Source organism: Pelobates fuscus, chromosome 1 (genome assembly GCF_036172605.1).
Source record: "Pelobates fuscus isolate aPelFus1 chromosome 1, aPelFus1.pri, whole genome shotgun sequence".
NCBI classification, from domain to species: Eukaryota; Metazoa; Chordata; class Amphibia; order Anura; family Pelobatidae; genus Pelobates; species Pelobates fuscus.
The window spans coordinates 51,555,352-51,568,095 of NC_086317.1; the positions used below are offsets into that span (position 1 = coordinate 51,555,352).

Below are 12,744 nucleotides of genomic sequence, written 5' to 3' on the forward strand. Positions count from 1 at the left end.
ACCTTACTGGCCTGTATAAAGACCCCTAAATGGTATCCCGAACAAGAAAAAGACACTAGCCTCTATTTAATATTTTTGAATAAGCTTTTCAAATGATTTCAGAATTTTTGATGCAATTTTATATATTTTCAGAAAATGAAAATATCAAAAATATGTCCTATGTACAAATATATCAATGTATCAAAAAATCATAAAAAATAAAATATTTTCAAATATTACATTATTTTAAAAAGATTATACACAAATATTAAATTAAATGTTGCAACTAATTTCCAGATTACAGTAACTCACTGTATAGTAAATAAATCTGTCCGTCCGTCCGTCTGTCTGTCAGTCAGTCAGCCTGTCTGTCTGTCTACCTATCTATCTATCTATCACTGTTTTAATTATTGCACATGCATAGGTTTGCATGTATACCAACATATAACAAAGGACAATAATAAAAATAAATCGACCAAAGGGTGAGTTATATGATTTTTTTAAAACTTGCACACTGTGAAATGTAGTTCACGAATGTCTACAGCATCAACGTGAAGCATGGTCTTTTAGTGGACTACAACCCTCAACAAACAAAAATATTCAGCAACAGAGCTTGTCTTATCTCACACTGTGCTGACACTGCACTTCAGCAGAACAATAGTGCTATTTAAAAGAGAAGAAAGCACATTGCATCCTACTTGCACCAGTAGGGGGAGCTAAAGATTCATTTTAATTTAAATCGTGACTGCTCTTTCTGTGTGTGCCTGCATGTTCCTCTAACACTGTCTAATCATGAGTGCAAACAACAAATAGATATCAGGCTGCCTGTGATCACACATGCTCTCACATCCCACCTATTTAGATTGACTGAACCTAGAACGCTTACACCCTTTTGATCTCACGGAACCCACCAAACCTCATTTAATACTTGTGCAGTTTGCAGCTGTTCAGTTCAAGGGCACTGCTTTCTTTTTTTGCAGTATTGTCTCAATGCTTAACTGGTTCAACAAAAAAGTGTTTCTGTCTCGATACAATTTTTTTTTTTTTTACTTACTTCCAGTCACAGCTTAATTCACGCACAATTCATATTTGGTACTCCCTACGCCAAACAGATGACCATAAATATATATATATAATATTTTAATGCTTAATGTATACATTATTACGTTATTTATGTATATTTGTTTTTTTACTTTTTTTTTTATTATTTTGTATTTTGCACACAGAATACATTGTTGCGGGATACCCAAAGTCACGACAGAATATACAGATCCTCTTTAAGAGTTTATACGCTGTCCTTTGCCACAGGGCAGTGAGGCTTTGGGCTGATTCAAACATGCCAAAAATATCCTCTTACTGCAAATATCACCAGCCTTTTATTTATATGATGCAAACAATGGAACATTCAGAATAAAGACCCATTTTTTTTAAAATTACAGCAGTAATAACAGGGCCCGTTAAGTGATCTGTTCTGTGTTTTGCTCTGAAATGCTTTGCATCTCACAGAGAGCTGTGTAGAGCTTAACATGCTGACATAATTTGTAGGTCAGCAGTCAAGAGACTCAGACTGCACATATGTTTACTTATTTAGTGTGTAGTGCTGTGTCTGAACCGACTATTCTGTTTACATGTTATCTCTCTATATAATGCTGTCTGAGCAGTTATACACTGCGTTTGTGAGTGTTGTATATTGGGCTATGTGTGTCTATGTAGGAGATATCTGTATAATATCAGTCTAGATTATGCTGCCATGCATATATTGGTATACTGTCCTCTTTATATGATGGGAGGGCTGTATGTATTGCTGTGTCTATGCTGTGTCTATGCTGTGTTACATTATTATTATTATTATTATTATTATTATTATGTTATTATTTATATAGTGCCATCAAATTCCGCAGCGCTTTAAAATGGGTGTACGCTGTGTATATGTAAGTGGTGTATATATATATATATATATATCTGTCAGTATTGTCCTACTATTAACACCAGTACAATTAATTATCGCTGTACATTTTGTAGTGCCTGAGCTGTACAACTCTATCAGTATGTGGATGGCATATGTGAACACTGACAAGGTTACTTACTAAAATGAGAGTTCAAACTTAAGGCCACATTAGTGGAAAACGTAGTTGGCTTTATAGTATTTTTTAAATTTGACTATTTTGACCATAAATTTGAAATTCACTTTGAATTCTCGCTTTAGTGTATGTTGAGTGTAAGTTGATATGTCTGTGTCTCTGTTCCGTAACTGTTTAATGCTCCGAATCTCTATATGTTGATGTATCTGTGCTATATTGCCCTGATAGTCATAATAATGCTTTATTGTTATATGCCATATTTGTTGCTCTCTAACCCCCCTCTGCCCCCCTTTCCAATTGTACAGCGCTGTGGAATATGTTAGCGATTTATAACTCCTAGTAATAATAACAATATATGTGTGTGTTGCAGAACTCTACTGTGTTAGTCTATTTATTGTAGTACAGCTATAGATATTACTTGTATCTGAGTCAGGCTGCTTTTCATTAGATATTCACTTTCCAAAGGTTTTTCTGAGACGGCTGGTATTGACTTTTGCCTAGGGCACCAAATACCGTAGCTACAATTGGCACTAGGCGAAGGGTCATGATTTGGTTAAAAAGAAAAAAAAGAACACTGTGCTTGTTTAGCTATAATAAGCTATATAAAACGGTGTATACCTATATCGTATATACCACTTGGTTTAAAGGGCCATTAATTCCCCGTGTAGAGTAAAGGCAGCGATCTCCATAAATACATTTTCTCCAGATAAATTAAAAAACCATCATAAACCAGAGGCATCCAGGGTGCATCAAGATTTACGGCCATAGACATATCTTCACTGAGTCTCGCCTAGGGCTACCAAGTACCCTGCCCTTAGCCATGTCTGTGGGAGTGCTCATAAAAGGGCTCAGACAGCAAGTGTCATGGTATAATGAGATGTAGGAACCCAGCAGGATTAGGTGGTATTAGGTGTCAAGTCACATATTGTGATGGGTTACAATTACCCTCGGTAATCAGCAGGTTGGTGTGCTTGAACATAAAGCTGTTGGGAAAAAAAAAAGGATGATCATTCTGAATGTCAGTGTTGTATTGTATTCGATACATAATCCACAGATTCTATACACTTTATTGCAAATGCCTCATTGTATCTAAAGAAAAATAAACTCAGTCACTTATAAGAATATTGTGAATATAAAATATTAATTGTACGGTTTAGTTACCTACAGCTATTGAGCTTTGTGGGATAGAAAAGTATAAAATAATGTTCGCTATCTGTTTGCAGCCCTGCTTTTGTTTTGGACTGCAAAGCCCATCATGCAAATTCAGAATTTAGACAGTTGTGAGAATTCAAAGTGAATTTCAAATTTAAGGTAACAAATTCCCTAGGTCAGCTGTGCTTTCAATTTAACTTCTCTGGCCTTAAATGTGAAACTCACTTTGAATTTTCACTGTAGCAAATGCTAAAACTCTGGGGCGTATTTACTAAACTCAGAATTGTAGTGAATTGATATCTAAATGGCCAAAGGATTACTATAACAGCCAGGTTGTCGCTATGGCTGGGAATGTTTTATATCACTAAAATTCAGAGTTTAGTAAATAAATCTCTCTCTAATACTAAGCCTATAATGTCACTATTATTAAAAAATATTTTTTTTGTAACTGGTTGAAAATATAATTTACAAACATCTGGTGTAAAGATTCCTCATAGCTTTCTGGTAAACAATCTGGTACTCGTATAATATTTACTGTTATTAAATATTACTGGGGCAGTTAGCAAACTGAAAAAAACTAATATTATTATTTTTTTTGGAAAGGGACAAAGGTAAGCATAAATGATTAATCAGCATTTTCAGAATTTGCGTGATAAATAAAACCTGAATATAATTAAAAACAATCGCATGCGTTTCCAATAATGATAGCAATTGTATTGTTCAGGAATCTGATTCATAGATGTGTTTATGTACTCAACTTTACTGATGGAACCATGAATAATTAAATAATATCCCTATCAAATCATGCCACAATAGCTTTGGTGGGGGAGAGGGAATTATTCAGTTTAACAGATTCCCAATATATTGGACATCTGATAATTTATAGACTGCCTGCAATAATCCCCATCCCTGGATTAACTGTTTGGATACCAGAAGAAAATGCAAAGTGCATTATGTGTTTTTTTTTTTTTTTTTTGGCTGTATATGTGTACAGCAGTATGTAGGTAAATGATCATGTAATGTGTGGAGCTGTGCAGCACTGAGTCTTTGGAGAATTATGCTACCCCCCATCCTTCTAGCTTCACACAGCAGGATTTAGCTTCTTTATCTCCTCCCTCTTTCCAAGTGCTGGGTTGGTGTTTGAGCTGAGCCAGGTCCCAGAGTGTAGACAGTAACTGATGCTGAGAGAGAGAGCAGCTATAGAGTAGTGACAGATAGAGAGAGAGGGAGAGAGAGGAGGGCTGGGCTCATCAGTGCAGGGCTGACAGAGCAGTGGTTCTGCTGATTGACTGTGGAGTGTCTCTCCTTTCAACTGCACACCTTCTACATCACAAGGAATACAGTGTGTCCACTTGAACAGCCTCAAACTTCAGCAGGCTGCTCTGAATTCTGGAACTCGAAACAGGAAACTAGAAAAATCCAGAAAAGAAAAAAAAAAGAAGAAGAAATGAATGTTTTGAAGAATTGACGGATTTCAGTATCCTGCAAAAAAAAAAAAAAAAACTACCTAAAAAGTCATCTAAAAAAATAAGCATTTATTGGCTGTGGCTGAGAACAAGTTTGAGGACCACTTTCCAGAAACTCTCCTCTCATCTGTCTCCTGTCTTCTAGAAAGGGATATATTTTGGAGGCTGCCATGGTAACGAGGAGCCAAACCCCACTGACCTAATAAACATCCAGGATATGTGTTGCCGTATTAAGCAGATTTTGGATTCTTTCATGGATCATAAACTAACAAGTAACAGACAGTATTCTGAAGGTTCCATGATCTTCCCCGTTGTACCATCTGCAGTGTTACTGTAGGCAGAGTCTAAAGTTTATGCTGCGTTCCCCTGGCATCTGATCTGCCCTGTGTGCTGCAATCGGGCTGGATATACACTCTGGATATCTTACTATGTAAACATGGCTTTCCTTGTATGTGCTGTCCTGCTATGTGGATTGTTGGGTCAGGGTTTTGGTAAGTGGATCATTTCTATCATCGCAAGTGCTGTGCTTTTGTTAAAGCAGATTGTGTTCTGCACATGGATGGAATTAGAGAATTGAAAGAAATCAAAAGACTTTCTGTGTGTGTGTGTGTGTGTGTGTGTGTGCGTGTGCGTGTGTGTGTAGCTGCTGCCGGGATGTTTTCAATATTTATTTGGCCATTATAGAGGGAGAGGAGGTTGAGGTTAAAGAAAAAAAAAAAAAAGTTTAAGAAGCATGGGAGATCAGTTAACCTTTTCTGAACTGAAGGGTTTTAGTGAAGCTGGTTTGATGAGCTCATGTGTCAGGGCTAGCAATCCATTTATACCGGTATGAGGAGTTCTATAGAGAATTAGATGTTGGGTTTGAAGTCAGATATAGGTGCACATGAGACAGCTAGTGACAGGATTTGCAGGGTAAAGGCTAGGTCTGTAAATACAGTGGCAGCTGCAGAACCTCTTTGGCAATTGACATATCAATCATTGGGGATTTGGTTTAACCCAGTGAACTTTGTAGGGTAATAGCACTGAATATGCAACTATTGGCATTCTGATAGCCATGGGGTGCTACAGCAACTCCTATTTACTGCTAGCCAAAGGCAAGTGAATTGGTGCTTCTCCTATGTCACACATATATAGGGCTATGCATAAAGAGCAATTACAGAGCAAAGTTAAAAGCGGGCAGTCACCATGGAAACTGCTGATTGCTCCAATTCTAGAAGTTTGCCATTTTCTTCATACTAGTCCCCTACAGTATATGTGTGCAGGTGCAATGTGGTAACTGTATTGGAGACTTTGTAAAAATATTAACTTGTGCTATGTCCATCTTTATGGCCATCAGAAATACTTGCTCAACCCATACTTTCTTTAATTTATTCTTCTTAATGTAATTACTGCTAGGAAGCAGCCTAATTGCTGCGCGCGCACACACACACACACACACACACACTCACACACACACCACCACCACCACCACCACCACCACCACCACCACCAACTGTCTGTAGTGCTGTATAACTGTACATTGTTATATGTTATTGATTTAATTGTATCCATTTTTATTCATATTTATTAATTATACAAATAAAACCCACAAAAAAAACACTGAACAGTTTTTGTTTTTTCAAGGGGAATTTAAATACTACACACAGAGGAGACCCTGAAACTGGTTATAATGTGAAACAAGCTGCTTTTAGTTTCCATTTAATCCAGTTGCCAAACTGCTGTTTGAAGGAGTATGGATCCAGATGGTGTTTAGCTAAGTCTCCAGTACACAAAGGATTCATTTTAATATCATTATTTTTTATATACTGGAATTGGAGTTTGTAAAAGTTGAATGGTAGTGAAATATTATTCTGAGTAGATTTTGGGGGTGACTTGCAGAATTGGCGTGGGGGCTAATGATTGCCAACCAGGTTAGAATTTACCATGGACTCAGTACTGCCCATCATGGCCCTCCAGGGTTTTATTTTCAGACTACAGGTCCAATCAATACTTATCAGAGAATTATGGGTAATGTAGTCAAACTACAACTGGGGGGGTGGGGGGGGGGGGGGGCATACCTGATCTAGTTATTTCAAATGCATTATTAACTGTGCTTTGTGCTGCTTCTAAATATGATTAGAACAGCCAGCATAGGTAACTATCCCTGAATGCTTTCTACATTCTTAGCCCAGGGTTACACAGTACAATGGATCATTTAAAGAAAAATTGATAAGGCAGAATGAGCTGCATAGGATGTGTGGAGCAGAAAAAAAGACTACCAATTAGAAACCATCTGGCTCCTCTGATTCACTAATAGTACATGGGTTTCTTTTTATAGCTATTTACATACAGGTAGTTTGACACATTCCTAGTGATTGACCCATTGTCCATGTGCTTTGTTTAATATCATAACTTTTATTCTACAAGGTTATTTAAAACTGGTTATTCTTTGATTTTTTTATGTGTATAGCTACACACATATCCATAGATAGATCGATAGATAAATAGATAGATAGGCAGACAGACAGACATATGTCTACAAACAGAGCTAGATAGATCTAGATAGACAGATACAGAAATATATCTACTATATCTACAGATAGTTAGATAGTATATATATATATATATATATATATATATATATATCTACATAGATAGATGATAGATATCTACAGATATATACATATAATAAATAGATAGATAGATAGATAGATAGATAGATAGATTATATATTTTCCTCTGGTTTTCAGGTTTTCTTTCTGACACATTTTTCTTGACACATGTACAAATGTACAGTGCACTCATATATTTGTTCAGCAAATTCTCAGACATGAAGATATTTCATTTTCATTATTTAAACTTCTATTGTCAATGTGTGTCATAGTATATACCTTCCAGTGAATGCAAAGACATGCAGGACATTAGTCATATTGATATTGTCTGAAAACAAATAACTTAAGGCTTAAAATATTTAAGCTCCAGGGGCCAAAGAGGGCTCTGTTGTTGAAACTGTCTATCTGATTATCTATTTTAACCATTTGTGTTAGGAGTAAGGTAGGCATACACACACACACACACACGTACACACATGTACACACACATACACACAAATACACACACTGACTTTAATATTGCGAAGAAGAAAAATATTATTGATATACATTGTAATAGTATAGTTTATTTTCCTAACATCTAAAAGTATACAAATATTGTACACGCTCTTATGATTCTTTTTCTTCATTGGCCGGACCTTAACTCCATGGCTTGATATTAGCTTAAATAGCAAATAATATTTGAGAAGTCTTTCCAGGCCAAAATGTTAAATATGGAGTAATTATGTGATGTGATGTGATGACTTTTGGTAGTGGCTTAGAGGAGATACATAATGAGTAGACTGATGAGATTTGGTGGCATGTTGAATGGTGGCACAACCTTAATGATCGAGGACCTGTATGCTGATAGCATGGTGGCAAACCTGATTAGAGGATGGGGTGGAAGAGGGATGGGAGTGGCAGTGGGATGGATTAACACATTTTATGAATGCTGTCCATCTGAAACCTTTAGGTTCAAGTAGGACTTACCTATGTGAATATGACATGAGTGATGCATATTTGTAACCTGTGTATTTAATGAGTGTCACCTCTAGTCATTATGTTGAGTGATTAGTATTCAGAACCTGAGCACTTTATAAGGTTTACAGCCCTTCCCAAAAATTCAAGCATTATAGTTATCTTAATTCTATATCTTTGTTCATTATTTTACAATGGGAATTCTCACCATGGATAGCTAGTACATTTAGCATGAATATTGCGGAGACACAACCATGGAAAGCTTTTGTAACATCTATCCACCAGTTGCTAATATTTTGACCGATTACAAGGTATCATACCTTTGGCCTTGGTTCGACCTTCAAAGAATTAACTCAACCAGCTATTGCAATAATATCATACTAATTAACTAACTGATCAATAAATTACGGGGTAACATGTTTGTTCTTCTTATAATAAACTCCATTGCCATTTATACATTAATTAATTTATGCGTAAGATGTGCGTGTGTGTGTGTAAGAGATGTATCCACCATAATCAAATAATGAAAGTAAGGGTCAGGAGGACCCCAGAAGTTCAGTGTAGCAGTATTTTCCCAATATGCAGTATTTGCTTTAAAATGAGGACTCGGGTTAGTGATGGTGGGAGTCACACTCCCAGGCAACTGTTGTTTGTGGTTGATGTCCTTTATTCAGCCCATATCTCTTTAATGTGCCTTGAAAGGGAAAGAATCTGGAAAGTATTGATCTGTCTCAGTCCCCCCAGTCCCTTGCTAAGCATGTCCTCAACATATATATTGACTTATGTAAGTGTGCATTTGAGTGTATATGTAAACTCATTTCTAGTAGCAAACATGCCAGAAAAAAAAAACAATCTGTGCATATATGTATTTGAATATTTGTAAGGTCTGAGTTTTTTGTACTGAGGTCCTGGACACATTTCAAGAAACTGTAAATTGTAAACCAAAGCATGGTGGAGATCAACTGAATCACAGACATAGAGTATTATTTGGGAGATAAAAGGTTGGGACTCTCTTCAATACGTTGGACATTGAATTCAATATATATGAGGTGTAGGAATGCCTTTGGCTCGGTCACATACAGAGAGACAGACAGCGAGCTAGTAAGCAGTAACATTAGCAAATTTTAATGAGATTACTGGAGCCAGAATGTATATATTTTACTACAAGTGTAATTATAAGCAGCACAGAGGGTATGGTTGTGACTAGCTATATATATCTCAGAAAGCTTGGGAGCTTTTTATCTTGTGGAATCTGTAACTTTACCTGGTAATGTACTAAAGGAACAGACGTGTGCGCTCCGGGGGTAATCCTTCTTCTGCAGATGATATTAAACATAGTGGGCACATGGATAAGACTTAATGACAACATATCCCAAAAGTAAACTGTAGGCATTACATATCCAATATGGGTTTTGTATGCCATTGCATTCTCTTATTTTTCTTTTAGAAGGTATGGGAATAATTATCAAATTGTCATGTTCTGAAAAATGTTACTAAAAGATGAGCAATCCCTTTGGAAACCAGCAGATGCAGCAGGCACATTAAATTAGGGATTCCTCCCCTTTTACATCTTAGCATCTCTTTCTGAACATGACACATTGTTAAATTGTCCGCCTGCATAAGAGGAGTAGCCCCAGAAGATTGGAAGTTAGTGAATGTTGTGCCCATTCACAAGAAAGGTAGTAGGGAGGAGTCGGGTAACTATAGACCAGTAAGCCTTACTTCAGTTGTTGGAAAAGTAATGGAAATCATGTTAAAGGATAGGATTGTTGAACATCTAAAATAACATGGATTTCAAGATCAGAGACAACATGGGTTTACTTCAGGGATAATGCCAAACTAATCTTATTGATTTTTTTGATTGGGTAACTAAAATTATAGATCAGGGTGGTGCAGTAGACATTGCTTACCTAGATTTCAGTAAGGCTTTTGACACTGTTGCACATAGAAGGCTTATCAATAAACTGCAATCTTTAAGTTTGGATTCCAATATTGTTGAATAGGTAAGGCAGTGGCTGAGTGACAGGCAACAGTGTGTTGTAGTCAATGGAGTATATTCAAAGCATGGGCTTGTCACCAGTTGGGTTCCTCAGAGATCTGTACTTGGACCCATTCTCTTTAATATTTTTATTAGTGATATTGCAGAAGGTCTTGATGGTAAGGTATGTCTTTTTGCTGATGATACTAAGATATGTAACAGGGTTGATGTTCCAGGAGGGATAAGCCAAATGGCAAATGATTTAGGTAAACTAGAAAAATGGTCAGAGTTGTGGCAACTGACATTTAATGTGGATAAGTGCAAGATAATGCATCTTGGACGTAAAAACCCAAGGGCAGAGTACAGAATATTTGATAGAGTCCTAACCTTAACATCTGAGGAAAGGGATTTAGGGGTGATTATTTCTGATGACTTCAAGGTAGGCAGACAATGTAATAGAGCAGCAGGAAATGCTAGCAGAATGCTTGGTTGTATAGGGAGAGGTATTAGCAGTAGAAGGAGGGAAGTGCTCATGCCATTGTTCAGAACACTGGTAAGACCTCACTTGGAGTATTGTACGCAGTACTGGAGACCGTATCTCCAGAAGGATACTGATTACATTAGAGAGAGTTCAGAGAAGGGCTACTAAACTGGTTCATTGATTGCAGGATAAAACTTACCAGAAAAAGGTTAAAGGATCTTAACATGTATAGCTTGGAGGAAAGACAAGACAGGGGGGATATGATAGAAATATTTAAATGCATAAAGGGAATCAACACAGTAAAGGAGGAGATTATATTTAAAAGAAGAAAAACTACCACAACAAGAGGACATAGTCTTAAATTAGAGGGGCAAAGGTTTAAAAATAATATCAGGAAGAATTACTTTACTGAGAGGGTAGTGGATGCATGGAATAGCCTTCCAGTTGAAGTGGTAGAGGTTTACACAGTAAAGGTGCTTAAGAATGCATGGGATAATGCTATCCTAGCTATAAGATAAGGCCAGGAACTAATGAAAGTATTTAGATAATTGGGCAGACTAGATGGGCCGAATGGTTATCTGCCGTCACATTCTATGTTTCTATGGCTCTGTTTACCTATATAACGTTCAGCACACAACAAAATGTATGAAATTCTTTTAACCCTGTAAGTGCCGGAGATGAGCCTAAGTGTGCTTTGACTAAGGCTCTGGAATTCAATAGGTTTTGGTAACTGGCTATAGATGAATGTTGGTGCATCAAATATTTCCCTTTTTGTTTTTAGCCATACACACTTGCTACCCAGCATGCTCTTTGGTAGTTTAGCAAAGTAGACACAATCCTTCAAAATTAAGATCCCTTTTGTTCAAAAGGAAAGTAAATGGATTTTTCAGATTTCATTTGCTTGACCATTTAATATGCATCTGTGTATGGCTCTCCTTTGAAATGGAAGTGGGTATTGTAATAAGCAAGGCCGTATTATATCTATTAATAATTTATCTCAATCCCACATGTACACATAGAGCTACTTAGTATATTCATTAATATTTATTCCCACCAGGGAGTGACAGTACGTAAACAACTACTCTAAAAATTAGGCCAGACTTCAAAAGGAATAGCAAAACACCATCATTTCAACATGACTGTCTCGGTAATTCAATTTTTATTAATTCAAGCAGCAGGCATTTTAAGCTTCTTTTTTTTTTTGTTTGTGTGTGTGAAATGTAAGTAATTTCCTGTCTTCTTTTGTATTTTTTTACTTTATTTATGAAGTATAAACATATACTGCAGTGGTGTACAATTCCCATAGGAGCAATTAATATAATTAAGAATATAATGTGGCGTTTACCAACTGCTTTGATACTAATTCAAAAGCAAAATTAAATAATATTAATCAGAATGTATGTGAAAATTGTTTATACCTGAAACAGTCAGGTAGTTGATACAATTGATCCGAAAATAGGAGGAAAAGTCAATGAAGGAAAACAAAATGGAGGTAGGAAGTCAACCTACTCTCCATTTGCCAAAATTTAAAAGGACATTCTAGACTGAAACTAGCCCATTTTTTCACATTTTATAGAGGCTGGTAGTTGTTTTTGTTTTTTCTTTGGCTTTTTTTTTTTTTTTTTTACAAAATCTGAGGAAGTAACTGTTGGTGTTTTCTGGCATAAAATGTTACATTAAAGATTTGGACAATACTTAGGACTATCTAATTACAATATGTTCAGCTGCTACTAGATATTGCTATGTTTTTTTTGCCCTGCAATACATATTAAATGGTAGTTCTATTATTGCCTGGCATTTTAATTAGCTGAAGCACATTTCACACAATCCCAAAGTGAAAAGATGCACTTAGAGATAGCCCGGTATTGCTCTAGGGCTCATTGCCATGATTCTGGCTCTTTCTGCCTTGTAATATAAACAGAGGACCACGTTTGAGCTGCACTTTGCTCTAAAGAACTGAGAAGCATTGAAATATATTTCTTTAACATGCTTTAAGAATGCATTTTCTTTTGGAAGTCTGCCAGAGTTGTACCAGTACTGATTGTTAGTGACTAAAATA

The 12,744-nt window shown here is 36.3% G+C and overlaps 1 protein-coding gene across 8 annotated transcripts in view; it reads left to right on the plus strand.

The window, feature by feature from the left end:
• The first annotated feature begins 4,347 nt into the window (after positions 1-4,347).
• ROBO2 (roundabout guidance receptor 2) overlaps positions 4,348-12,744 on the plus strand; it is a 377,737-nt gene continuing 369,340 nt past the window's right edge. For 4 of the 8 annotated variants that reach the window (XM_063448557.1, XM_063448577.1, XM_063448568.1 and 1 more), the window contains exon 1: positions 4,348-5,169. In XM_063448557.1, the coding sequence (XP_063304627.1) occupies positions 5,115-5,169 (55 nt within the window). In that variant the 5' untranslated portion in view covers positions 4,348-5,114. The remainder of the gene's footprint in view (positions 5,170-12,744) is intronic. The other 4 variants (XM_063448595.1, XM_063448613.1, XM_063448604.1 and 1 more) reach the window with 1 other exon arrangement.